The sequence below is a fragment of the Malassezia japonica genome, chromosome 2 (genome assembly GCF_029542785.1).
Source record: "Malassezia japonica chromosome 2, complete sequence".
Lineage (NCBI taxonomy): Eukaryota > Fungi > Basidiomycota > Malasseziomycetes > Malasseziales > Malasseziaceae > Malassezia > Malassezia japonica.
Window position 1 is genome coordinate 623,406 of NC_083371.1, and position 24,646 is coordinate 648,051.

The 24,646-nt window shown below is 64.4% G+C and overlaps 10 protein-coding genes across 10 annotated transcripts; 7 read left to right on the top strand and 3 right to left on the bottom strand.

The window, feature by feature from the left end:
• Nucleotides 1-10: 10 nt before the first annotated feature.
• On the bottom strand, nucleotides 11-1,780 carry MJAP1_001458 (uncharacterized protein; the record flags this gene model as incomplete). Its single annotated transcript, XM_060265419.1, has 1 exon — nucleotides 11-1,780. The coding sequence occupies one exon, from the start codon at nucleotides 1,778-1,780 to the stop codon at nucleotides 11-13; it is 1,770 nt and encodes a 589-aa protein (XP_060121402.1).
• A 233-nt stretch (nucleotides 1,781-2,013) lies between these two features.
• On the top strand, nucleotides 2,014-5,418 carry MJAP1_001459 (uncharacterized protein; the record flags this gene model as incomplete). The annotated part of the gene is made up of 1 exon (XM_060265420.1): nucleotides 2,014-5,418. The coding sequence occupies one exon, from the start codon at nucleotides 2,014-2,016 to the stop codon at nucleotides 5,416-5,418; it is 3,405 nt and encodes a 1,134-aa protein (XP_060121403.1).
• A 389-nt stretch (nucleotides 5,419-5,807) lies between these two features.
• Nucleotides 5,808-8,531, top strand: MJAP1_001460 (uncharacterized protein; the record flags this gene model as incomplete). Its single annotated transcript, XM_060265421.1, has 1 exon — nucleotides 5,808-8,531. One exon carries the CDS (start codon nucleotides 5,808-5,810, stop codon nucleotides 8,529-8,531), a length of 2,724 nt encoding a protein of 907 aa, XP_060121404.1.
• Nucleotides 8,532-8,561: 30 nt separating this feature from the next.
• MJAP1_001461 (uncharacterized protein) lies at nucleotides 8,562-9,134 on the top strand (the record flags this gene model as incomplete). Its single annotated transcript, XM_060265422.1, has 4 exons — nucleotides 8,562-8,654; nucleotides 8,677-8,823; nucleotides 8,846-9,014; nucleotides 9,037-9,134. The coding sequence occupies 4 exons, from the start codon at nucleotides 8,562-8,564 to the stop codon at nucleotides 9,132-9,134; spliced, it is 507 nt and encodes a 168-aa protein (XP_060121405.1).
• Nucleotides 9,135-9,205: 71 nt separating this feature from the next.
• On the top strand, nucleotides 9,206-11,921 carry MJAP1_001462 (uncharacterized protein; the record flags this gene model as incomplete). The annotated part of the gene is made up of 7 exons (XM_060265423.1): nucleotides 9,206-9,415; nucleotides 9,548-9,721; nucleotides 9,744-10,139; nucleotides 10,162-11,015; nucleotides 11,112-11,214; nucleotides 11,237-11,383; nucleotides 11,406-11,921. 7 exons carry the CDS (start codon nucleotides 9,206-9,208, stop codon nucleotides 11,919-11,921), a joined length of 2,400 nt encoding a protein of 799 aa, XP_060121406.1.
• Nucleotides 11,922-11,940: 19 nt separating this feature from the next.
• tmk2 (mitogen-activated protein kinase) lies at nucleotides 11,941-13,424 on the bottom strand (the record flags this gene model as incomplete). Its single annotated transcript, XM_060265424.1, has 3 exons — nucleotides 11,941-12,731; nucleotides 12,754-13,178; nucleotides 13,201-13,424. 3 exons carry the CDS (start codon nucleotides 13,422-13,424, stop codon nucleotides 11,941-11,943), a joined length of 1,440 nt encoding a protein of 479 aa, XP_060121407.1.
• Nucleotides 13,425-13,567: 143 nt separating this feature from the next.
• MJAP1_001464 (DNA-directed RNA polymerase) lies at nucleotides 13,568-15,907 on the top strand (the record flags this gene model as incomplete). Its single annotated transcript, XM_060265425.1, has 1 exon — nucleotides 13,568-15,907. The coding sequence occupies one exon, from the start codon at nucleotides 13,568-13,570 to the stop codon at nucleotides 15,905-15,907; it is 2,340 nt and encodes a 779-aa protein (XP_060121408.1).
• Nucleotides 15,908-15,981: 74 nt separating this feature from the next.
• Nucleotides 15,982-17,054, top strand: CKB1 (casein kinase 2 regulatory subunit; the record flags this gene model as incomplete). The annotated part of the gene is made up of 6 exons (XM_060265426.1): nucleotides 15,982-16,114; nucleotides 16,138-16,329; nucleotides 16,353-16,465; nucleotides 16,488-16,598; nucleotides 16,621-16,684; nucleotides 16,711-17,054. 6 exons carry the CDS (start codon nucleotides 15,982-15,984, stop codon nucleotides 17,052-17,054), a joined length of 957 nt encoding a protein of 318 aa, XP_060121409.1.
• Nucleotides 17,055-17,113: 59 nt separating this feature from the next.
• MJAP1_001466 (uncharacterized protein) lies at nucleotides 17,114-22,842 on the top strand (the record flags this gene model as incomplete). The annotated part of the gene is made up of 3 exons (XM_060265427.1): nucleotides 17,114-17,155; nucleotides 17,178-17,313; nucleotides 17,336-22,842. The coding sequence occupies 3 exons, from the start codon at nucleotides 17,114-17,116 to the stop codon at nucleotides 22,840-22,842; spliced, it is 5,685 nt and encodes a 1,894-aa protein (XP_060121410.1).
• A 721-nt stretch (nucleotides 22,843-23,563) lies between these two features.
• TAD3 (tRNA-specific adenosine deaminase subunit tad3) lies at nucleotides 23,564-24,537 on the bottom strand (the record flags this gene model as incomplete). The annotated part of the gene is made up of 2 exons (XM_060265428.1): nucleotides 23,564-23,581; nucleotides 23,611-24,537. The coding sequence occupies 2 exons, from the start codon at nucleotides 24,535-24,537 to the stop codon at nucleotides 23,564-23,566; spliced, it is 945 nt and encodes a 314-aa protein (XP_060121411.1).
• Nucleotides 24,538-24,646: the final 109 nt, after the last annotated feature.

The following is a 24,646-nucleotide window of genomic DNA, read 5'->3' on the forward strand; positions in this document are numbered from 1 at the left end:
TAACAGGACATTACGCATTCAGCCAGTGCTGCACAAACGCAATCTGCGCCTTGTGGATCTCCTGGATCCGCGGCGGCTCCTTGGACGGGTCCGCGAGGCCGTCCGAGTCGCAGTGGTGCCAGCAGTTGGGGATCAGCTTAAACGGCCGGTCGAGCGTGTCGTCGCGGTTGCCGCCGTACGCGTACTCGTCGCTGTGCAGCGTCATGGGGCGCCACGGGTCGTACTGGCCGTCGATCAGCGCAAGGCGCGAGGGGTGCAGGCCCATGTTGCCGATGCGGTTCACGACACTCACGTCGGGCCGCGCAGGGATCGTAAAGTGCTTGCCAGGTGTGAAGCCCTCGCGGCAGTTGATGCTCATAAAGTCCTCGTCAATGCGCCACGAGACAATCTTGGGGCCAGAGGGGATCGGGGGGATATGCGACACGTTCGCCACGGGCGGCGCCACCTGGTAGTAGCCATACTCGTTGCAGATCTGGAACTGCCACGCCTTGTTGGTACTCAGGCGGCCGTGGTCGTTGCGGAAGGCCTCGGGGTCCTGTGTCATGCAGTGGCCTTTGCGGCAGTGGCCACCGACCTCGTCCCGCATGTAGCTGGCGTAGCCCAGCACCGATGGCGGCAGCGGTCCAAGCAACGCGAGCTCCTCGTGGAACTTAGAACGCGTCTGGTCAATCGCCGTCTGGTTCGACAGTGTGTCGCAGAACTCGCTCCACGCCGTCGGCTTGCCGTCCTGGAGCCAGCTCAGGGTCTGGAACGCACCGAGGGGGAGCGTGAGCAGGTTTGCAAAGTCGTTCAGCGATGAGACGTTCTGCAGGCCAAAGAGCGCCGTGAGTGCATTCGTCTGCGTCTCGTTCACCTCCTTCTGGTGCGAGCCGAGCGCAGGGTGCGGTGTAATGATACGGTCGATTGCCGCGACGGCTGTCTGCAGCGCCTGCGAGCACTGCGGCTCGGCGCCGCGTGCGACGGCGTAAAAGTACTCGGGCAGATTCACTACCGCGGCGACCACAGCCGAGCTCGCAATCGCGCCGTGGATCTCGTTGGGGTACATTTCGCGCACGAAAGCAGCGCGCGCGCCCGCGTACGAGCCGCCGTAGTAGATCACGCGCAGCTCTGCATCGTCCGGCACGCCCTGTAGCTTGAGCTTGCGCACGAACGCGGCCGAGTCCTCGAGCGACTGGCGCGTGTCGAGCCAGCGGAGCTGGTCGACGCCCCAGTCTGTGCCCGGCCCCAGCTCGGTGCGGTTCGGGTGCGAGGTGCCGTAGTAGCGATGCTCGAGCACGATCCCTACGCCGCCTGTTGCCTTGGCGAGGATCTCGACGATGCCGTGATCGAGCACGTTGAGGCGCTCGTCGATCGTCGTCTCGCCGCCATCGTACACAATCACCGGCACGATCTCGCGGCCGTCGTCGGTCTTGTTGCGCAGCGACGCGCCCTCCTCGTACCACTGCATGGACAAGAAGTAGCGCTGCTCAAACGTCACGTTTGTCGTCCCATCAAAGTGGTCGAGCGGCTGCGTAACGCTCTTTTGAGTGTAGTTCGCCTTGGATTTGCGCGGCTGCGTGCTCGCCGGCATCTGCACAATGAGCGCCTCGCCCGGCGCCTCGACCGACGCACGCAGCGCGTCGAGGTGCGCGGTGATGCTTGCGTGGATCTGCGGCGCACCCCGAATGCCCGGCGCCATCAGCAGGGCTTCCTGGCGGCGAATTTTGCGCTCGACATCGCTCGACGCAGCCACAGCGACGGCACACGCGAGCAGGCCCGCTCCCCACCCGGCGACGCGCATGGTCCTTTATCCAATCGCCCTGCATGACCGCATTGTGCGCATCATGGAGGTGTGTACAGTAGCACGTGGCACGGCCCTTCCCCGGGCTTCTCCAGCGACGACGAGTAAACAACATGGCGCTTGGCTGGATTCGTCGGCTAGGCCACACGCACCAGGATGATACAGGCGGATTGGACCGCGAGGAGGTGGCTAGGTCGGTGGCGAACGCCGGCATCGTGCCTCGCTCGGTCTCGATGACGCACCCCAAACCCACTTCGGTGGCACGCAGCCACACGACGGGCGCGAGCGTGGGGCAGTACCGCCGCCCCGCGCCCCGCCACGTCGTGGTCGGGCCCCGCAAGAAGCATGTGAGGGCGACTCCTTCGCTACCGACGCAGGACCTGCCGGAGCCGAAGCTGATCGACGTGCCGACGGCGCCCAAGTCGGTCTTTGCGGCAGGCGTCTCGATCCCGAACGAGCGCGAGCGCGAGGCGCCGCGCCCGTCGCCGTACCTCTCGTACCGCGCGACACAGGGCGGCGCCGCCTCGGTGATCCCGCCCGAGGACAATGACGAGGAGATCGACGAGGACAATGCGTCGTCGATCGAGCAGGGCTTCCTCCCGGAGCCGGAGGAGCCCGCGGACGTCAGCATGAGCCGCGACGAGGTGGAAGTCGAGACCGACGCCAGGGATGGCGAGGACGCGGACGTCGCTGCGGAGCGCGCCCTCCTCGACCGCATCGTCCCTGCCGAGGACAGCGAGGTACCCAAGCCCCGCCGCAAGCGCACGTCCAAGGGCACGCCCAAGCGCACGTCCAAGCTGCCGCCGTTGCTTGGCGCGTCCCCCTCGTCGGGCGACAATGCGCCGACGGTCTTTTCGCTGAACTACGCCACGGCCGTGCACCACGGACGCGAGTACCTCTACCGCCTGAGTGACTATGACGCTTCGAAGGGCGTCGAGGTGCCCGAGTCGGAGATCCACCACACGCACGAGCACTTTACTTCGGAGAGGAAGCCCGAGTGGCCCAAGGGCGAGACCAAGTTCACCGAGGCCATCCAGTCGGAGCCGATCAAGAAGCAGGAGGAGACGGCCGAGGTGCCCGAGACTACCAAGCCCTCGACGGGCAAGGAGAAGGAGAAGGAGACGCCCGCCGAGGCCATCAAGGAGGCCGTGCAGGAGACCAAGGCTGCGGTGAAAGAATCGTTCACGAACCCGCGCCAGGCCGCCGAGGCCGCCGCGGACGAGACCAAGACCACGATCAAAGAGGGCCCGTCGGCAGGTGCGCGCCAGATGTACGAGATCGGCGGCAAAAAGCCGGCTGCGCCGGCTGCGCCGATCGCCGCCACCGCCGCCGAGCCCGTGAAGAAGGAGACGCCGACCGAGGCGCTCAAGGACGCTGTTGAGGAGACCAAGGCGGTGGTCAAGGAGTCGGTCAAGTCGCCGGCCAAGGCAGGTGAGGACGCCGCGGACGCGACCAAGACTGCTGTGAGGGAGGGCCCGGCCGCGGCCGCGCGCGAGATGCACACTATTAGCTCGGACAAGCCTGCAGCAGCCATTGTGGGCGCACAGCACAGCAAGGCGACGGCCAAGGCCGAGGAGTCGGACTATCGCCCCCCCGTTCCCCCGAAGGACAAGAAGACCACGACGTCGTCGGCTCTGCCGTCGTACCTGTCGTCTGCGCCGTCGAGGTCGTCGGGCCTGCCGTCGTACCTCTCTGCGACGCCCGCGCAGCCCAAGACTGAGGCCAAGAAGCCCGAGACCGAGGTCAAGGCCGAGCCCAAGACGGAGGCCAAGACGGAGACCAAGACCGAGCCCAAGGCCGAGCCCAAGGCTGAGCCCAAGGTCGAGCCCAAGGCTGAGCCCAAGGCCGAGCCCAAGGTCGAGCCCAAGGCCGAGCCCAAGGTCGAGTCCAAGGCTGAGCCCAAGGCTGAGCCCAAGGTCGTCGAGCCCAAAAAGGCCGAGCCCAAGGCCGAGCCCAAGAAGGTCGAGCCCAAGAAGGCCGAGCCCTCGCCCAAGACCAAGAAGCCCGAGTCCGAGGTCCAAACCTCCAGGAGCAGGTCGATTTCGGGTCTCCCTGCCTACCTCACGTCCAAGTTCCGCTCCTCCAAGTCGAGCTCGCGCGCCGAGGAGGCGAAGCCCGTGCCCAAGTCGAAGCCCGAGGCTACACCGACAAAGCCCGAGCAGACCAAGTCGGCCTCGTACGCGCCTTCCTACCTCTCTGGCAAGCCCAGTGAGCCCAAATCGGACCTTCCGTCTTACCTGCGCACCGGCAAGTCGTCGGTCCCCATGGCTGCGTCTGCCGCGAAGCCGGTCGATGCCAAGACCGAGACGAAGCCCGAAGCAAAGCCGGAGGCGAAGACGGAGACCAAGCCTGCCGAGACCAAGCCCGCCGAGACCAAGACCGAGGCAAAGCCCGTCGTGACGACGCCCGCGCCCAAGAGCGAGGCAAAGCCCGTCGAGACTACGCCCGCGCCCAAGAGCGAGGCAAAGCCCGTCGAGACCAAGCCCGCGCCCAAGGCCGAGACGGCGGCCGTGCCGTCCAAGTCTGGCCACTCGGGCCTTGCTCCGCCGATTGCCGGCTCGATCACCTCGTTGTACTCGCAGAGCAAGAGCACCTCGGCCCCAGCCCCGAAGGCGGCCGAGTCGAAGCCTGTCGAGTCCAAGGCGGCCGAGTCTAAGCCTTTCGAGTCCAGGGCGGCCGAGTCGAAGCCTGTCGGAACCAAGCACACGGGTGCTGCGCCCGCTATGCCGAACGCCTCGATCTATGGCAGCAGCGCGTCGATGAAATCTGTCTCGCTGGACACCAAGCGCCAGAACTCGTTCGACACCTCGGTGAGCACGCGCGCGATCCCCCCCGAGTCGCGCCGTAACAGCGACGCCTCGGCGCGTGCCAGCATCCAGACGGAGACAACGCACACTGGCGCCGCCCCCGCCATCACCGATGCCTCGCCGATGGCCCTCGCCAAGTCTGAGCCCACACACAAGCACTCTGACGCGAAGGTGACCGAGGCCCCGAAGGAGGTGGCAAAGGAGACGCCCAAGGCTGCCGAGACGGTCAAGGAGGCCCCCAAGGCTACCGAGGCCCCTAAGGCTACCGAGGCCCCTAAGGCTACCGAGGCTCCCAAGGCTACCGAGGCCCCTAAGGCTACCGAGGCCCCTAAGGCTACCGAGGCTCCCAAGGCTACCGAGGCCCCCAAGGCGGCTCCCACGGAGGCCGTCAAGGAGACTGCGCTGCCCAAGGAGACGCCCAAGGCCGCTGAGCCTATCAAGGAAGCCCCCAAGGCCGCCGAGGCCCCCAAGGAGACGCCGAAGGAGGCGACCGCCCCCGCTGTGAAGGAGGCCGCGGCGCCCAAGGCTGCTGCCCCTGCCGCCGCTGAGGAGGCGCCCAAGGCGACCGCCGCTGAGCCCATCAAGGAGCCCGCTGCGCCGAAGGAGACGCCCAAGGCCACCGAGGCTGCCCAGGACGCCCCCAAGTCGACCTCCACCGAGGGCCCTGCCAAGACCCCCGTCTCGGCGTCGTCGGCTGCGGCTGCTGGCGAGAGCACCGGTGAAGACACGACTGACACCGAGGGTGCGACTGCGACGGGCTCCGGCAATGTCGATGCCGTGAGCGCCGCGCTGAAGAAAAAGGACAAGAAGAAGAACAAGAAGAAGAAGTAATGGTAACCATCACTCGTCGTTCTTTGGCTCGTAGACGTTGCTAATTATCTTTTTTCGTGCTTATTCCCCCGCTCAAACAAGCCGACATAGTCGATCCCCGCCTCGGCAGGAAGCGGCCCGTCCCCACGGCGCAAGGCCTTGCGGCGCAGCCCCGGCTTCGGGCCGCTCTCGGCGCTGCGGGGCCGCGGCGGCGCGCGCGGCTCCGGCGCGCGCACCTCGGGCTTGGGCGCAGGGGCCGCCGAGCTCTTCCGCTTCGCCGTTGCCTGCGTCAGTCGTGCTACCTACTGGCTTCTTGTACATTTTCTGCGTCAGTCGCGCCACGTACCGCCGAGCGTCCCATGGTCGAGGAAAGCAACTTGCTTACGTACGCATCTTCCTCGACGGCGGCGATGGCGAGCAGATGGGCGGCGCTCGCACGGCGCCGCATCGCTGTGCCACGCCGCGATTTCGGCGTGCGGTGGACGTCCCAGTCGCGGCTGGACGAGGTCCTGCCACAGCGCACATCCATCGACCAGGGCGCGCTGCCTGCGACGCCCGAGACGTACTTGGCGCTGCGCGCGTCGCAGCGCGAGCTGCGCGCCTTGCCCGAGTCGTCGTACGTTGCGCTGATACACGGCGCAGGGCGCACAGGCCTTGCAGGGCTTGTGTCTAACATTGTGAGCGACGTGCTCGAGTACCGCGCGGCGCCGCCGCACTCGGAGCGCCAGCGGAGACTTTTGCTGACACTCTTGTACATGTGCAGCGAGAGTGCGATGCGTCTGCCGATGGCGCCGGAACTTGCAGTGCGCCTCACCACCGCGCTGCTGCGAGAGCAGGGGGCGTCGATCAACATGATTCCCCCGTTTGTGGCCGCACACGTCGTCAAGATGGCGCTCTCGATTCCGTCCAAGCACGGCGAGCAGCACGCGCTCCTGCGCCCCCTCTTTGAGCGGCTGACACATGCAGCGGTCTATCCTAATCTAGAAGAGGGGCTGCACTTGGTCGAGTACATGATGCAGTACGGCGACGCGGACCCGTCGGTGGTCATGGAGCTCGTGTCGCGCACCGCACAGGTCGACGTCGGCCGCCTCCGCGAGCCGATCCTACAGCAGGCGCGCGCCGACGGCTTTGCATGGAGCCGCTGGGCACGCTCGGCGGGCGGCATGACGGACGCAGGGCCGCTGCGGCACGCCGTGCCGGACCGCCTCAAGGCGCACGCGTTGCGCATCTCGATTTGGTCGCTGTGCTGCCGCGTATGGCTCCGCATGCACCGCGCACGCCGCTTTCGGTCTGCGCTCGAGCAGCTGGCCGCAGCCCTTGCTCGCGCAGACCGCGACGTGCACGAGCACGTCCAGGCGTCGCCCAGTGCAGGCATTGTCCGCGCACTGCTCCAGGCGCACCTCGTGCACCTTGCCGGGAGCGCGTCGCGGAACGGCGTGCGGGCGGCACTCGCAAGCCTGCGCGCATTTCAGGACACGGCCGGCCACGTCCTGCCACGCGTCATTGCGTCAGTGTGCAACAAGGCGCTGGAACTCGACATGGCCAAAGAGGCGGCGCTTGTCGTGCACACCGCGCTCGACGCCGACGCGCATGCGAGCGACGAGGCGGCGTCAAAGCTCGCACACGCACTGGGACCACGCATCGTGCTTGCTGCGCTCGAGTACGACACAGGCGCAGCGCGCTTCCACGAGGCAGGCCGCCTGGCACAGTGGATGATCCGCAGCCTGCCTGGCGACGCACTCGACCTGTTTTGGCCGCAGCCACTGCGTGCAAACGTGCTAGCGTGCCTTGCTACGGCCGAGCAGTCTAGCATCGCAGAGTCGCTCTACACACGGTGGGCCGAGCCGAGGGACGAGCGCGTGCGGATGGCGTGGCCGCACAGTGGCGATGGCCACATCGGTCATCACACAGATGCGCACGGCCGGCAGGCCCTTGCGCAGCACGCGCTCTCGATCCTTGGCCAGGGCTGCGCGTTGCCCCCGCCGGGGCAGGGGACGCAGTACGAGCTCGCTCTTACTGCGCCCTGCATGCTTGCGCTTGTCAAGCTCTTTGGCAGCGCGCCCCGCCACGGCACGGCAAGCAACCGCCCGCTGGCCGTCGCCGTGCGCGACCACTTTTTGCACGCTGCGCCGCTCGAAACGCGTCCGCACACCGAGCTCACGGCGCTCGCACAGGCCTCGCTCATCGTCGGCGACCGCTCTACCGCGCTTGCCCTCTTGCGCCTCGTCCAGCCCCGCGTAGACGATGCGGACCTCGCCGTGATGCTGCGTGGGGCATGCGACGTCGACGCAGACGCGGCCGTCGCGTGCTTCCTCGATGCCCCCCAAAGCGCGTCAAAAAGCAACGCGCAGCTCTATGCGGTGCTTTTCTCGCGGTGCGTGTCCTTGCAGCGCTTCGACCTCGCGGCGCGCGTACATGCAGCGTCCGCCGAGCGTGGCCTGGGCGGCACGCTAGCGCGCGATGCCAACGCCGCCTTCTTGGCGCACTCGTCTGCTCACCCTGCCGACGCAGTGCGCCGTGTGCTCGGCATGCTGCGTGAGGGCTGGATGCCCGACGCACGCCTCGTGCACTGGGTCATTCGGTGCGCGGTGCGCGGCCTGTCGCTGCGGGCAGCCGGCTCGGCGCCGGGCCGTCACGAATCGCGCCCTGCGCTGCGTGCGGCGCTTCGCCTCTTTCTCGCATGTGCGCGCCGCGGCTACGTCGATCTCCCTACGGCGCGCTTCCTCCTATACCACATTGCGCGGCACGCGCGCGAGCGCCGCGAGCGCCTGCGCACGAGCGTGTGGACCACGCAGCTCGACCGCGTCGTCGGCGCACTCCGCTGGGCGCCACACCTCGTGCGCGCGTCCGAGTACGCGGACATTGCGCATACCCCCATGCCGACCGGCGTGCACCGAAACGGGGCGCCAAACGAACTGCCTGCGCCGCTCCTGCGCCAGGTCGTCCTAGCCTACGAGGCCCTGCGGGACGGCCACGGCGTCGCCGAGACGCTCGCGTGGATGCACGAAAACGGCACGCTTTCACAGCGTGTCTCTTCCCATACCCCTGCCGAACGTGCATTTGCCGCGATCGCCGCGCGCACGCCGTTGCAGCCCTCCCCGCCGCGCACCAAGGCGTGGTGGGGCCATAGTTGATACCCCGATCGATTTTCCTCCACTTCCTCGATGGTGCCGCGCAGCGCGATGCGGGGCGTCCGGGCGTACTCTCAGGCGCCGCCGCGGCTTGTCGGTGCGCAGCCCACGATTCGTGGGCCCATGGTAGGTGTGGTGGCTGACGCAGCGTCCCTTTACGAGCGGCGTGCTTGGATTTCTCCTGGGCTTTAGCGCAGCAGGCGTCGCTGGCCTGTACTGGCTCCAGCGCGAGTACCGCAGCGCGTCCAACTCGGTGCTGGCGAGCAGTGCGCGCTTGACGGACAGCGCGACGAACGTGCGTAGTGCGACTTACCCAGGTGACGGGCTATTTGGACCGCCTGAACCTCCTCGAGGCGCGCATGCGCGAGGTCAGCGGCGACGCCATGTCCAGGACGGAGGCGAACACGGCTGCAGAGTCGCTGCGCAAGCTTTACGCCGACCTCTTTGAAGAGACGCATGAGCTCCGCGAGCGCATGTGGGAGCTGGGTACGTTTTTGTTCTTACACAGAACACGAGACGTTTGCAACGCGCAAGCGGCAGGATCCCCCGTCGTGGGCGCCGCCGCTCAAGGATACGGTGCGTCTGCCGCCTGTACGCCTCGTATAGAATATAGTACACCCACGCACGGGATCGCTTCTCTCGCTCGCGACGCTGCCGACTCCACACGATCGCCGATCATGGCGTCACGCGAGGCAATTGTCGTAGACGACGCGGACGACGCACCGAGTGCGGCGCCGCGCTCGCTCGCTAGCATTATACCGGACCGTGCGCAGCTCGAGCGCGAGAGGCTGGCGCGCGCGGCGAAGCGCGCGGCTCAGGCCGTGGACCGTGCGCCGACCGCAGGGCCGAGCACCATGGCGGGGCCGTCGACGCCGCAGCGCGCCCAGGTACCCGTGCCAGCGCCGGCGGCGGAACGCACACCAGAAGCGCCGTCTGCGACAGAAAAGGCGCCAGCGACAGCGTCTCTGTCTGCTACACGAGGCACACCCCGCGCAAAGCGGCCGGGCAGTCCGACCCAGGCAGACTGGGGCTCGTACGTGCCCAAGCGGCGTGCCGGTGCCGCGACGTCGGCCTCGGGGCCGTACGCAGGCTGGAAGTCGGCAGACGTGCCTCGCGCGTCTCCTAGCAGCGAGACGTCACCGCGGTATACCCCCATCTCGGCTGCGGACCGCTTCTGGCGCGGAGCAATCAAGGTATGGTGCCCAGCTCACGCAGGCGACCTACAACCGCTATGCGCGGCCCGCCAAGGCCGGCACGCGCCTCGGTGAGGCTCTGCTGCCGGCCACGGCGACGAGCGCCAACGGGCTGCAGCGCGTCCTGCTCACCTCGTACGATGTCGAGATGGAATGGCTGCTTACTCTCTTCCCCTCGGTACCCGTGACGTACATCGGCAATCCCCCGCCCGGCGACCCTCGACGTGACCCCAGCGTCCCAAGGCCTGGCTTGTATCCGTGCAATGGCGTGTCGAATTGGGAAATGGGCATTCCTTCCAAGCCCCACCCCCGCGCGCTGCAGCACAGTAAGCTGATCCTCCTGTACTTTACGACTCACCTGCGCGTGATCATCTCGACCGGTAACCTGTCGCAAGTCGACTGGACGCGCTACGAAAACGTACGTCGTTGTGCTCATGCAGCTCTTTTACGTGCAAGATTTTCCGCCGGCCAGTGACGCGTCGCCCGAGCCTCCGTCGCCGCGCGCGTCCGGCGACGCATTCCGCACGGACCTCGAGCGTGTGCTCACGTCGCTCAGTCTCCCCCGCACGCATGCCGCCTATACAGCCCTCGCGACGTACTCGTTCACGCGCGCAGCCGCGCATATCGTCGCGAGCTGGCCGCAGCCTCCTGTGCACGGCTGGCCAGCGATGGAGCACTGCGGCGTGGCGCGTCTCGGGCGTGTGGTGCGCACTATTGGCGCGCGCAGCGATAAAATGTTGCTCGAGGCGCAGGGGTCGTCGCTCGGCGTGTACGAGCGCCGCTGGCTCGAGCAGTTCTACGTGCTGGCCAGCGGCCGCGACGTGACGGGCGTACTCCCATTTGCCGGGCGTGCGAGTGGCCCTGGCGCCTCGAGCGAGTTCCTCAAGCTCACTGGAGAGACGTCGTGGCCGCCCGTGCGCATCCTCTTTCCCACGCAGCGCTATGTCGAGCAGACCTTTGTCGAGGGCCCCCCTGGTGCGGGGTGCTTCTTTGCCAAGGTCGACGACTTTCACAAGCGCGAGCTGCGCCCCCTGTTCTACCAGCCGGTGTCGTGTCGCGGCGACATTCTCATGCATGCCAAGTCGCTCGTGGCTACCGGCCCCGCGTCCCAGGGATGGGTGTACCTCGGCAGTGCGAACTTTACGCGGGCGGCGTGGGGCACAGTCGCCGGCACGCCCGAGCGCCCGACGCTCTCGGTGAACAACTGGGAGCTGGGTATTGTCCTCCCTCTAGACTCTACGGATGTGGACGGAAGCGCAGCCGACGCCATCCCCTACCGGCGCCCTCCCGCGCCGTACGGCGCTTCGGACGCCCCGTGGAATATAGCGAGTCTCGGTCGATAGTGTGGAGGTTGCCTACGATGTCGACGTACGTTGCGCGTCTGACGCAGGAACCTTGCGCTGGCCGATGGCGAGGTGTATAGCCAGCCGGCTGCGACCGGTGTTGGTATCCACGAGAGTACACAGCTCGTGGCGGCGATCGATGCGCTGAAAGTAGGTTGTTTGGCTGACGCAGCGCCATGGCAACCCGGTGCGGCTCGAAGACTTTGCGCTGATGAACGGCCTGCAGTCGCTGCTGGACAGCAAGAACGGGCTGTACAAGCGCTTCTCCGAGCACCCCAAGGTGCAGTATGACGAAAAGACGGATTTGTGGAGCTACAAGGTAGGCCCTCTTCCTGACGCAGCCCGACTACAATGTGCACAGCACCGCCGACGTCGTGACGCTGCTGCGTGACAAGTACTACCACCCCGCGGCGCTGACCCCCGCGTCCGCGGCGGCGGGCATGCGTGTCGCCGAGCTACGTGAGTCGTATCCCCCCGCGCGCGAGGCGATCGAGGAGCTGGTCAATGCCGAGCCCTTTGAGGACCGCCAGGTGCTGGCGCTGCGTGGCAAGCGCGATGGCGCGATCAAGCACGTCTTTTGGAACCCCATCCAAGGCGAGGAGGTGCGGCCGATTGACAACGAGTTCAAGGAGCTGTGGCGTAGCCTGCGCGTGCCCGACGTGGTGGACCTCACGACGGACCTCGAGAGCGAGGGCCTCAGTGCGACCAAAGAGATTGACAATGCGCCGAAGGCCCAGGCGAGTGCGCCCGCGCAGCGTGGGCGCAAGAGCCGGCGTGGCGCCGCGCCGCGCAAGTTCAAGCTGCAAAACACGCATTTGCAAGGCGTGGACCTGAGCAAGGACTTTGTCAAGCAGTGACTTGTAGCTAGATACCAAACTAATACTGCTGTACAGGGTGCGCACCGATCTGGCGGTTCAGCGACTCGTACGGGTCCTCCATCACGTCGCTCTCGGCGACCATCTCGTTGCGCTCGGCACATGGATGTCCCTGCGCCGAGACCGACTCGCCGAGGATCGAGTACGTCGACTGTTCCGGCGCCGAGCGCTCGATTTCCGCGCGCGACGGCACCGGGAGCGTGTCCTGGCGGCGCGACCCGCTCGGCGGTGTGTGCTCGTACGGCGAGGCTTCCGGCGGGATCGCCTCGGCGGTCGGCACCACAGGCGGCACCTCCTGCGCGGACGTCTCGCGGAGCATTTGCTGGCGGGCCTGCGCCTGGAGGCGCACTTCGCGGCGGAACGAAATGACCTCGTTGAGGATGAGTTTCTTCATGCCCTCGATGTCGTCGATCTGCTCGAAGGAAAAGTCAAACTTGGCGCCGCACGTCGGCTCGTCCGCGGGGTCGTGCCAGACGGCAAGGTAGGGATGGCGGAGCGCCTCGTCGCAGGTGATGCGCTCCGCCGGGTCGAACGCGAGGAGGCGGCGCAGCAAATCCAGCGCGAGCGGGTTGGCGTCGGGGTATAGCTGCTCGAACGGGATTTGGGGCTTGAATGGCAGCGAATTGATGTACTGCTGCGCACGCGGGCTCGCGATGCGCGCCAGCATGTCGTCTGGCGGCGTGCCGAGGTAGTACAGGATCTGGTTGAGTTGGTCGACATAGTCGCGGCCCTTGAACAGCGGGCGGCGCCCCAGGAGCTCGGCGAGGATGCATCCGACGGACCACAAGTCGACTGGGTCAGCAAGGCAACGTACTGGCTGTGGTGTAGTTCTGGTGCGAAAGCATAATCTCCGGCGCGCGGTACCAGCGGGTAGCGACGTACTCGGTCATGAACTCCTGTGCGCCCGGCACTACCGTGTTCGCCTCTGCGTCAAAGCCGCGCGAGAGGCCAAAGTCGCAAATCTTCAGCTCGCAGTCGGCGTTGACCAGGAGGTTGCCCGGCTTGAGGTCGCGGTGGAGGACGTTGGCGCTGTGGATGTACTTCAGGCCGCAGAGCGTCTGGTAGATAAACGACTGGAAGTGGGCATCGCTCAGCGGCTGGCCCGAGCGGATGATGGCGTGCAAGTCGGCCTCCATGAGCTCCTCGTAGAGGTACACCTCGTTAAACGCCTGGGGATTCGTAATATCCAGGTCGTACAGGCAGGTGATGTTCTTGTGCCCGCGAAAGTGGCGGAGCAATCTGGGTTAGACAAAGCACCTACTTGATCTCGCGCAGCGCGCGCTTGGACAGGATGCGCTTCGTAAAGACGTTCGAGATGCGCTTAATCGCGATGCTCTCGCCCGACGCACGGTGCACGGCCGAAGCCACACAGCCGTACGCGCCCTGGCCGAGCCCTTTCGTGACGTTGTACGCCGGGTCTACCCAGAAGGTCTGCGATAGGACGTTCGCCTGGACGCGGTGGGGATGCTCGGTGGAGAGACTCATGCCGTACGCTGGTGCTGCTGCCCCGCTATAAAGGGCCCATGCGGCAGCGTGACGTCGGACTTCCGCGCCCGCGCGCAGACTTCGGCCGAACACGGAGTCGCGGCGCGAACGCAGCCCTGCTTGTTGGCTGCTGTGGGTCGGAGATGGCGCGGCAGAGTGACGCAGTGGGATCGCGGGGTGCCGCGACAGGAGCGCCCCCGCCCCCGCCGCTGAGCGCGAGCGTGCGTGGGATGCGCCGCAACTGGAAGTACGCGGCTATCTGCCAGTTCCTCATCACCTTTGACGAGGCGCTGCAGCTCGACGGGTTCACGACGCAGGGGCTCGAAGACGCGCTCGACCGCATGCAGATGTCGTACCTCGACGCGCTGTTTTTTAAGCTTCTGCACGCCTTGACGCAGGACCGCCACCTGACGGAGGAGAACTGGGGCGCGAGCCTCCGCACGCAGTGGAATCGCCGCGCGGCGGACGACACGCCGCTCGTCCTGGGCACGGACGAGGAGCCGGTCGAGTGGACCGCGCTCACGCTCGACCAGCAGCTCGACACGCTGCATGCGCTGTGCGAGTGGCAGCTCGAGAACCCGGACCGCCTGCGCCGCCTCGTCGGCACCGACGAGGACGCCATCAGCTGGCGCGTCGACCCTGCGGGCTGGGACCGCGAGGGAAATACCTACTGGCTCTTTGACGACAACCGCCTCTGGGTGCAGCGCGTGCCGAAGCGCGCGCCCAAGCGCAAGGCGGCGAAGCAGCCCAAGCGCCAGGCCAAGAAAAAGGCGGCGCCCCCACCGCGCCCGTCGGGACGCCGCTCGTCGCGCCTGAGCAAGGGCGCCGAGGCAGAGTGGGAGGAGGTGCCCCCAGAGATCCTCAAGCCGGAGGACGTATTTGACAGCGACTCGGAGTTGTCGCAGCCCCCGTCGGAGGACGAAAGCGAGTGGGTGGAATTCGAGACGGTCTGCGTCTCGCTCCAGGAGTGGAAGGCGTTCCTGGAGAGGTTCGCCTCTCTCAAGCACCCAGACGAACGCGTTCTTTACAGCTACCTCGCCAAGGAAGTTTTCCCGCGTGTAGAAGAGGTGCTGGTCGCCGAGCAGCGCAAGCAGGCGCTCGAGGAGGCCATGTCGCACCGGAAGCGCAGCAGCCGCATCGCCATGAAGGAGAGCGAGCGCGAGGTCAAGGAGCGCGAGCTCGCCGAGGCGCGTGCCGCACGTGTGCGCGCCGTGGCCGAGCTGCGTGAGCGCGAGGAGCGCGAGGCGCGTGAACAGGCCGAGACACACACACGCCGCTCGCGCGAAGAGCGCCTGCGCGACCGCGAGGAGCGCCTGCTCGCACGCGAGCGCATGGCGATCGAGCGCTCGCGCAGCGACACGCCCGCGGACCGCAGCGAGTCCGCGCTGGACCGCAAGGATACCCAAGCCACCGACGCGTCCAGCGACTGGTTCCTGCACTGTGAAGTGTGTGGCGAAGACGCCAAGAACCCGCAGAATGCAGATAATGTCGTGGCATGCGAGCGCTGCGGCGTCTGGCAGCACACCGAGTGCTGGGACCGCAAGGACAAGGAGCAGGGACAGCCGCCGCGCAACTGGGACAAGGTCGACTTTTACTGCGGCGCATGCCGCGAGCACTCGTCGCACTACCAGTCAAATCAGGTGTATACCACGCACCCGCAGTCGATTGGCACGTCGCACATGGGCAACAACATGCCGGTCCAGGACCGACTGCTGATGTTTATGTCGACGCGCCAGCCGGTCGCGACCTCGGCACCGCTCACGCCGTCGTACAGGGCCGACTACCACGGGTCGGCCGCGTCGCACAATACGTTCTTTGCGCCGTCGCTCGAGATGGAGCCGTCGGGGCGCCACTTTATGGGCCTGCCCCAGCTCCACTCGCAGCCCGTGATGCCGAACGGGGCGATGCCGAGCACAGCGCCGAATATGCCAAACATGTCACCCATTGCACTGCTGCGGCGCGGAAATGGGGAGGCGAACGAGCTCCCGCAGGACCGCCATGCGCCGCTCCTCGCGCAGTATGCACAGGAGCCAGGCGGTGTGCGGCGCGTGCAGCCAAAAGAGGCCGGTGCGAGTGAGTCTACGGGTGCTACGTCGGAGCCTCGCGCGTCCGAAAACACGGCACCCGGCCGCACGGCGTCGGACACGCCTTCCGGCGATGCGCCCCCGGCCGGCGCCGCTCCGCTTCCCCCCGTCTCGATGGGTGCCCCTCTTTCGATCTCTTCCCACGCCAGCGAAGGCACGCCGCGCTCCCAGCCAGTGGACGCACACCTGCAGGCCGTGACGGGCACGTCGCCGAAGCGTGCGGCGCCCTCGCGCTCGCCGCAGCGGTCGCCCTCTGGCTCATTTCCCCTGCGCCGCAACACGCTCCCTTCGCCGCTGTCGCGTGCAATCAATCCGGCTGGCAGTGTCCCCCCCATCCAGCTCGACACGCCCGCCGAAGCGCTCCCCTCTGCGCCGAGCGCCCCGCATACCACCGTGTAGACTAGGCTGCATAGCCCGATCCCGATTTCGGCCGATTATATAGAGCCCCGCGGCGCTCCGCTGTGGACGACGACATGGCGTCAGGAGCACCGGAGCGGAGTGCAGGCGGTGTGCCGCTGCACGTCGAGCCGATGCAGCAAAGCACCAGCGTTGGAGCTGAAAATAACGATGCGCTTAGTGAGCTGGGCGAAGAGGAGGAAATTTACGGTACGCACCTCGTCTCATCGCAGAAAGCGAGACGCCGTCCGAGAGCGGGACAGAGGGCCTGACGTGGATCTCGTGGTTCTGCTCGCTGGCAGGGCACCAGTACTTTGCCGAGGTTGCAGAGGACTTTATTGAAGACGATTTTAATCTCACCGGCCTCAATTTTCTGGTGCCCTTCTACAAAGAGGCGCTCGAAATGATCCTCGATATCGAGCCGCGTACGTCGCTTTGCTGACCACAGAAGAGGACTCGCTCAAGATTCCGGACGTGTCGATCGTGGAATCGTCCGCGGAGCTGCTCTATGGACTGATCCATCAGCGCTATATCATCACCCGGCAAGGAATGCAGCAAATGGTACGCATACCAACTCACCCAGGTCGACAAGTTCGAAGAGGGGCACTTTGGCGTCTGCCCCCGCGTCTTTTGCAACTCGCAGCTGGTCCTGCCTTGTGGCCGCTCTGATCTGCCGGGCCTCGACACGGTCAAGGTACGTGTTGCATCTCACCCAGCTCTTTTGCCCCAACTGCCTTGATACCTACATTCCCCCAAGCAGCCGCTTCCACGGCATTGACGGTACGTCGTACGGCTGGCTGACGCAGGCGCCTTCTTTGGCACGACCTTTCCCCACCTGCTCCTACAGTGCTACCGCGATCTGGCCCCTTCGATCATTGCACCCGCCACAACCTCTGTCTCGAGCACGCCGCAAGAGGACAGTTCCCCTGCAAAAGATGCGCCGATGGACGTGTCGCCGGACGCTTCGACACAGCCCACAGCCAAGGCCAGCGCACTGACGCCGGCACGCCTCGGGCGAAAAACGCCGCATACCGGGATCTACATTCCGCGCATCTATGGCTTCCGCGTCAGCGAATTCGCGACCAGCGGGCCGCGCATGCAGTGGATGCGGCTCCGGCCGCACGCCCTCGCTGAGCTCGAACCGAGGTAGTGCCATAGCCTCCACGTGGAATTAGTCAGCGAATACGGGCGCCGCACGTCACTCCTGCCATGGCCGTGAGTCGTGCCGAGGCCGGCGAGGTTGCAGCGCCGGTAAGTAGATTGGCTGACGCAGTATCTTGTCTTGCGGCAGCTCGCAAAAGATGTCAATGTCCGGCTCGCGAGTCCACTTGCGCTGGATTCGGCACGCGCGGTGAAGTTGTTCGCCGTCGCCAATTCGCACGGATCGGCGTTTGTCGCGACGCCGCAGGGTACGTCGCGCAACTGACGCAGGAATCGACGTATACAAACTCCAGAGTCTGCGTGAGACGTTCAAGGCGGAGCGTAATGCGTGCCCACAGGCACAGCCTGCGTCCTCGCTCTCGACCGAGGCCTATGGCGCCCCGGTCCAATTCCTCGCCGTCGCCGACGCAGAGGCACGCCTCGTATGTGGGCTGACGAACGGCACGGTGCTCGTATATGAAATTGCATCCATGCATAGCGCGCCGCGCCAGGTCGCGCCGCCGCAGCCCAACACGGCACTCACCTCGCTGAAACCGAACCCGGGCGAACGCGGCGAGCTGTGCTTGGCCGTGTACGCTGCGAGCACTGAGGGGGGGAGCGCATACGTGCTCGACATACGTGCTGGCGAGTGGCGCGCATCGCTGCCCGAGGCCAACGTTACCGCCGCCGACTGGTCGGCCAAGGGCAAGCAGCTCGTGCTTGGCCTGCGCTCGGGCGAAATCGCACAGCTCACGCCAGAGGGCGAGGCCAAGGCACGTCTCGCTGCACCCCCAGAGGCGGGTCGCCCGCTGTATGTCGAGGACGTGCTGTGGCTCGAGAACCATGTCTTTCTCGTCACGTACAACACGGTCTCGGACGAGCTCACGCACGAATACGATGTCTATGTCGTCCTCCGCGATGCCAAGGCACAGTCGTGCACCTACGCCCAGTTTCCGCTGGACGTTGCACCGCCGTTTGGTGACACAAGCCGGCGCGGCACACGGTATCTGGCCGCGCTGCGCGCGTGGGACAAGGAAAAGCACCTCGTGTTTATAGCGAGCGGGCCCAGCACCGATGTCGGTGTGATTGAGTGCAAGGCCGATGCGGCGGGCGTCGCGGCATGGAACGTGCTCGAGCTCGAGGACACGTCGCGCCCGGCACTGCCGTTTTCGTCCGTGGACGAATCGTCGGACACGTCGCCCGTCGCCCTCGCCCTCGACTTGACGGCGACCGAACCGATTGCCGATCCGAACGCGGCCGCAAAGGGCGAGGACCCGGCCGCAACGCTTCCCGCGACGCCGATTCTCTTGGTCTACACGAGCGATGGTGTCCTGCTTGCCTACAATGTGATCAATGCAGATGCAAAGGATGCTTATCCTGGCATGGTCCACGCAACGCAAGGTGCGGCGCAGGGCCAGGCACCGCCGCCGCCATCGAGCGCCACTGCGTTTGGGTCGACTTCGACACCGAGCGCGGCCGCGTTCGGATCGACGTCCACGCCGAATGCACCTGCGTTTGGTTCGACGTCCACGCCGAGCGCCTCTGCATTTGGATCGACATCTACCCCTAGTGCCCCGGCTTTTGGATCGACTTCTACGCCGGGCGCCCCGGCTTTTGGATCCACTTCGGGCCCGTCCGCCTTTGGCAAACCCGCGTTTGGCCAGACGGCGTCGGGCGGAGGATTCGGTGCTTTTGGCGGTGCAAAGTCGGCATTTGGATCGTCGTCCGGATCGGCCTTTGGGGCGGCCGGCAACACGAACTCTGCTCCCGCTTTTGGAAGCACGTCGACGCCTTCTGCATTCGGAAGCACAGCGTCCCCCTCGGCATTTGGAAGTGCTTCGGGTACCTCGGCATTTGGCTCGCCAGCTTTTGGCCAGTCGTCGGGCTTTGGCGCGGCAGCGTCCAAGCCTTCAGCGTTCGGTACGACCGCGACCCCTGCCTTTGGCCAGTCGTCGGCGTTTGACAAGCCTTCGACTCCGGGCTCGACTGGTACGAATTCCGCATTCAGCTCGATGGCCGGTAAGCCGACGGGCTTCGGCGCCGTGAGCAGCTCCAACAGCGGCTCCGTCTTTGGCTCGGGCGGCGCGTTCGACAAGGGCAAGCCTGCATTCGAGGGTGCGACCCCTGCGCCCAAACCCGAGCCAGAGTCGGGTATGGAAGCAGAGCCTATCGACGACGGAAACAAGGGTGCCTTCTCGTTCGGCTCGATGAACGATATGATGGATACCAAGCCGGCGCAGGAAAGCACGCCGACTCCCAATACCCCTTCGGCACCTGAGTCTCGTACGACTCCTGCCTCGACGCCGTCTGCGTTTGGGTTTGCCGCAAGTCAGCCGAAGCCTTCGGCTGGGTTCTCGTTCGGCCAGTCCGCGCCCAAGGCACCAGAGCCGGTGACGCCGACCAAAGCGCGTGAGCAAAAGCAGGCCCCTGCATTTTCATTTGCTAATCCCGAAGAGAAGAAAGACCGGCCTGCATTTTCGTTTGCCAAGCCAGACGAGAAGGAGGAAAAGAAGGACGCAGCAGCCTTTTCGTTCGCAAAGCCAGAGGAAAAGAAAGACGCGCCTGCTTTTTCTTTTGCCAAGCCCGAGGAGAAGAAGGGCGCGCCCTCCTTCTCGTTTGCCAAGCCAGATGAGAAGAAAGACGAAAAGAAGGACGCTCCTGCTTTCTCTTTCGCCAAGCCCGAGGCTCAGAAAGACGAAAAGGAAGAAAAGAAGGATGCACCTGCCTTTTCCTTCTCCAAGCCTGAAGAAAAGCAGGATGAAAAGAAGGAAGAGAAGAAGGACACTCCTGCTTTCTCCTTTGCGAAACCCGACACGCAGAAAGATGACAAGGAGGCTAAGGAGGACGCGCTCCCTGCTTTGTCTGCTAAGCCTGCGGAGAAGGGAGAGGAGGAGAAGGATGCCAAAGATGGCCCTGCATTCTCCTTTTCCAAGCCAGAGGAGAAAAAGGAAGACAACAAGGATGCTCCCGCATTCTCCTTCTCCAAACCTGAAAAGAAGCAGGACGAGAAAAAAGAGGACAAGAAGGATGCTCCTGCCTTCTCGTTCGCTAAGCCCGAAGAGAAAAAGGAAGAGAATAAAAACACCCCTTCATTTTCCTTTGCGAAGCCCGAGACCAAGGACGAGAAGAAGGAAGAGAAAAAGGGTACACCTTCCTTCTCCTTTGCGAAGCCGGAGGAAAAGAAGGATGCGCCAGCTTTCTCATTCGCCAAACCTGACGATGGGAATGATAACAAGAAGGATACCGCCGCTTTCTCGTTTGCAAAACCTGGAGAAAAGAGCACGACGACCCCGTCCAAGCCTGAGGGAAAGAAGGACGAGGAAAAGGACGCTCCTTCCTTTTCCTTCGCCAAGCCTGAGGATAAGAAGGAGGAACAGAAGAGTGCTCCTGCATTCTCTTTCTCAAATCCAGAGAAGGAAGAGAAGAAAGACGACACTACTGTGTCGCAGCCTGAGGACAAGAAAGACGCCCCTGCTTTTTCTGTTGCCAAGCCGGAGGAAAAGAGCGAAGAGGGGAATGCCACTGCCTTTTCTTTCACCAAGTCTGACGGCAAGAAGGACGAGACGAAGGATGCACCCACCTTCTCCTTTGCCAAGCCAGAGGAAAAGAAAGAGGACAAGAAGGACGCACCCACCTTCTCCTTTGCCAATCCTGAGGAAAAGAAAGAGGACAAGAAGGACGCACCCACCTTCTCTTTTGCCAAGCCTGAGGAAAAGAAAGAGGACAAGAAGGACGCACCCACCTTCTCTTTTGCCAAGCCTGAGGAAAAGAAAGAAGAAATTAAACCTGCCCCTGCTTTCTCGTTCGCGAAACCTGACGAGAAGAAAGGCGATTCTAAGACGGCCCTTGCTTTCTCTTTCGCCAGGCCTGAGGACAAGAAGGGTGAGACACATGGTGGCTCTGCCTTCTCTTTCGCCAAGCCTGACGAGAAGAAGGATGCACCTGCCTTCTCGTTTGCCAAATCTGACGAGAAGAATGGGGAGCAGAAGAGCGCTCCGGCCTTTTCCTTTGCCAAGTCTGAGAAAAAGAAAGATGCTCCTCCCACTTTCTTCAGCAAGCCTGACGAGAAAAAGGAGGAACCCAGGGCGTCTCCTGCGTTCTCGTTTGCTAAGCCAGAAGAAAAGAAGGACGCCCCCGCCTTTTCCTTTGCCAAGTCGGAGCCCAAGGAGGCTGACAAGGCCAAGAGTGCCCCTGCTTTCTCGTTTGCCTCGCAAGACAAGCCGAAAGAGTCTCCTGCCGCCAAACCAGTTGAAAGCAACGAGATGGAAAAGCAGAGCGGGGACAAGCCGAGGGATGCGTCCTTCTTCGCCAAGAGCGAACCGGCGAGCGCCATTGCGCCCAAAGAAAAGTCGCCTGAAGCGCCTGCTAAGCTCGATGGTGTGCCTTTGCAAGACATCAAGGTGCCCAGGGTCCACCTGTCCTCTCTTCCTGCGCCGTCGGTACCGGCAGAGGAAGGCGAATTGCAGCGTGAGTTTGCCAAGATCTACCTCGGCCTGAATGCGGAGCTGGATGCGCTCAAGAGCCAGGCGAAAGAGACCGCGGCTTTCTACGACAAACTGCGTACGCCCTCGGCCCCTACAAAGCATACGGCGGATCTGGACTCACCAACGTGGACGATGGGTGACCTGTCGTCTCTTACGCCAGTTGCACAGCAATTGAGCGCCGATATTGCCAAGGTTGATCGTGCATTTGCAGAGAACCAGCAGCGTGTTGCGGGCCTGCAAAGTGTGCAGCTCAAGGCCGAGATCAAGCGTGACGAAACCACGCGATTCTTGCGCGCTCGTAAGGATCCCTCCTTTGCGAAGCTGGTGCGTGTTCGCCACCTCGGCCCCGAACATGTCGAGAACCAGCAGCGCCTGCGCCGTTCTACGCACCTTGTGCGTGAGCGTATGCAGGAACTGGACGAACACCTGCAGACCATCAAGACTGCCATTGCCAACGACAAGGCCGGTCGGCAGCCTATGCATGCGCCGTCGCTTGACTCGGTGTATCGCTCTGCGGATCATATCACGACGCTGGCCGCGCGCCGTCTCGCTGAGCTCGATCGTCTGAACGCAGAGCTGAATGAGCTGCGCCCTAGCGCGGCCCCTGAAATTGTTCGCGAGCCGAGTGTGCCGCTGACGCCCCGCAAGACGAGCGGCGCTCTGGACTCGATCGGCGCCTTGCACAATACCCTGCCTGCTGTCTCGAACGCGGCCGATGTGCAGGCCGAGCGGGACGCACAGCGTGCGGCGATGCAGACGCTTTTCACGATGCGCGATACGCCACTCGTGACGAATGCCACCATGGAAGCGAGTCTTCCTGCCGACGCCAAGGTTAGCTTGCCGGTGACAAGGCCCATTGCGCTGCGAGGCGTTGTGCGCTCCAAACGCCCGCCGGCACCGAAACCGGCGCCATGCGAAGTGCCCGAGTCGGCCGCCATGCCTACGGAGGAGAAAAAAGAGGCGCCTGTCGACTTTTTCGCGACATCGACACCGTCGGGTGTGAGTACGCCCATGCCCGCTACGACAACGCCCGTGCGCTCCCCTTCGTTCTTCTCGAGCTTGACGAGCAACAAGCAGGCTCTGCACTCGTCGCATGTGCCTGCACAATATACCACGTTCGAGGGACTCGTGCCGCCGCGCCGTATCTCGCCGCCGACCGATCTGACGTTGGACGAGTTTGTCGCCCAGGATGGAGAGGACGACGACGACGACGACGACGATTATGACGACTACGACGACGACTACGGTGAGGACGAAGACGAGGATGAGGACGAGGAGGCGTACGAAGACGAGGACGATGAAGACGTCGATTAGTAGCTACAAATCAAGCGTGATATCTACCGATAGCCCTTGCATGTCATCCGCAAACGTGCGAGGGTCGACCCAGCGCCATACATCGTAGCGATGGTTGAGCCCGCTCTGCTCTTGGATCGCGTACGGGCCACCGTCCCCGGTACCGATGCACGCCGCACGCCCGCCAGGGCCAGCGTGCGCGCCGCAAAAGCCGCCCGCATGCGGCGAGGCCCACAAGAAATAGACCGAGTGTACTCGCGAGTGAATCAAGGCCATCGCGCAATAGACGCATGGCTCGTGCGTCAGGAAGAGTGACAGGCCCGTCAGCAGGTAGTCTTGACCATTCGCTGCAACGCCTTGTACTTCCTCTGTACGATTTGCAGCGCGCCATTCAGCCACGGCACGTACGGCGTTCGGTACGGCGTGTCGCAGCGGATGTGACTCGCTCTTTCGCGTGTCAAAAGCGTCGAGTGCGACTTCCCCCTGACCATCCGGCCCCGGCGCCGTGACAAAGGCCCCGACACCGACCTCGCCGGCGGCGGCTGCACGGCGTGCGGTCTGCAGACACCGTCGGAATCCAGCGCGGATCCAGTCGGTTGCACCGTCTTTGCGCCACATCTCAGCATCTTGTGCGCGATCAATGAGCACTGCCTGCCGTGCCGCGTCGCTTCCAGGCAGCCCATTGCCGGTAGCCAGGCCAGCGCCAGGCGGCAAAAAGACGCAAGGCCATACGGCCGCCCATTCAGCGAGACGGGTCCGGCTCGGGGCAGCACACACCGGAACGCGTACGAGATAGAGGTGGACCGCCGCGAGATCGTCGAGCGCCGGTTGTAGAAGGGACACGAGCTCATCGGGAGACTGGTGGCCGTGTAGTGCGACAAGCACAGACAAATCATCCGAGTCTTTTGGAGGCAACCATTCGCCGTCTTCACAGCGCGTCACCTCGCGTGTCTTTCGAAAGGTGCGCAGATGCCGCAACGAGGTTGCGCCGGACGGGCCGGCGCAGATGGTCTTGTCCTTGATCAGCGACTGCAGAATCTTGGCGACAGTCGCGCACGCACGCGGCGGCGCGTCGATCGCCCACGCAAGCGTCGTCTCCAGCGGCATTGTGCGTGGATCAGGCGACGCAGTCACACGCCAGAGTGGGGTGTCCGCGTCCACAGGCGCTCTCGCAAACAAGGCCTCGTTGGAGGACGATTGGGGGGTATCATTCGACGCATTGTCGTCGAGGTCCATCTGGCCAAAGAGGGCGCATTCGCCGAATTCAGTCGCAGGCGGCGAGGCACATTCCGACGGTTCCTCCCACCACATTTTTCCAGCACCGTAACAGATGCACAGCTCCTCGCCGATATCAATGCAGCGCACCGTGCGGTACCGAATGCACTCGGCGCGGCGGTCGAGCTCGTACGATACATTTGCCCGAGGATTGTGATTAAAGAGAGAGCCGAGGCCCAGTGCAAGGGCCATCGTACTTCCTCCTGCTCTCTTTTCCCAGATAAAGGTGTACGAGTCGAGCAGGGTATACTGGCCGTGCGTTTTGTATTCTTCTGCCTCAAAAAGCAGGACAGGGCTAATTTCAATCACAGTATCGCGCCCAATCGGATGCGATGCAAAGACACCACGGCCTGCCGTGGGCGTGTATCGAATCTCGAGGCCATGCACGTTGAGGTGCGGCGTAATAGGCAGCCGCCCATCCGTCACTTCGTCCTTGGCCATGCACAAAAAAAAGGTCCAATTCGAAGAGAGCCTCCACTTCTCCACAACCATGGGAAGTTTTGGACGTTGCGTGTGGCAAGAGATGCGTACGGCACGGTCCTCGTTGCCG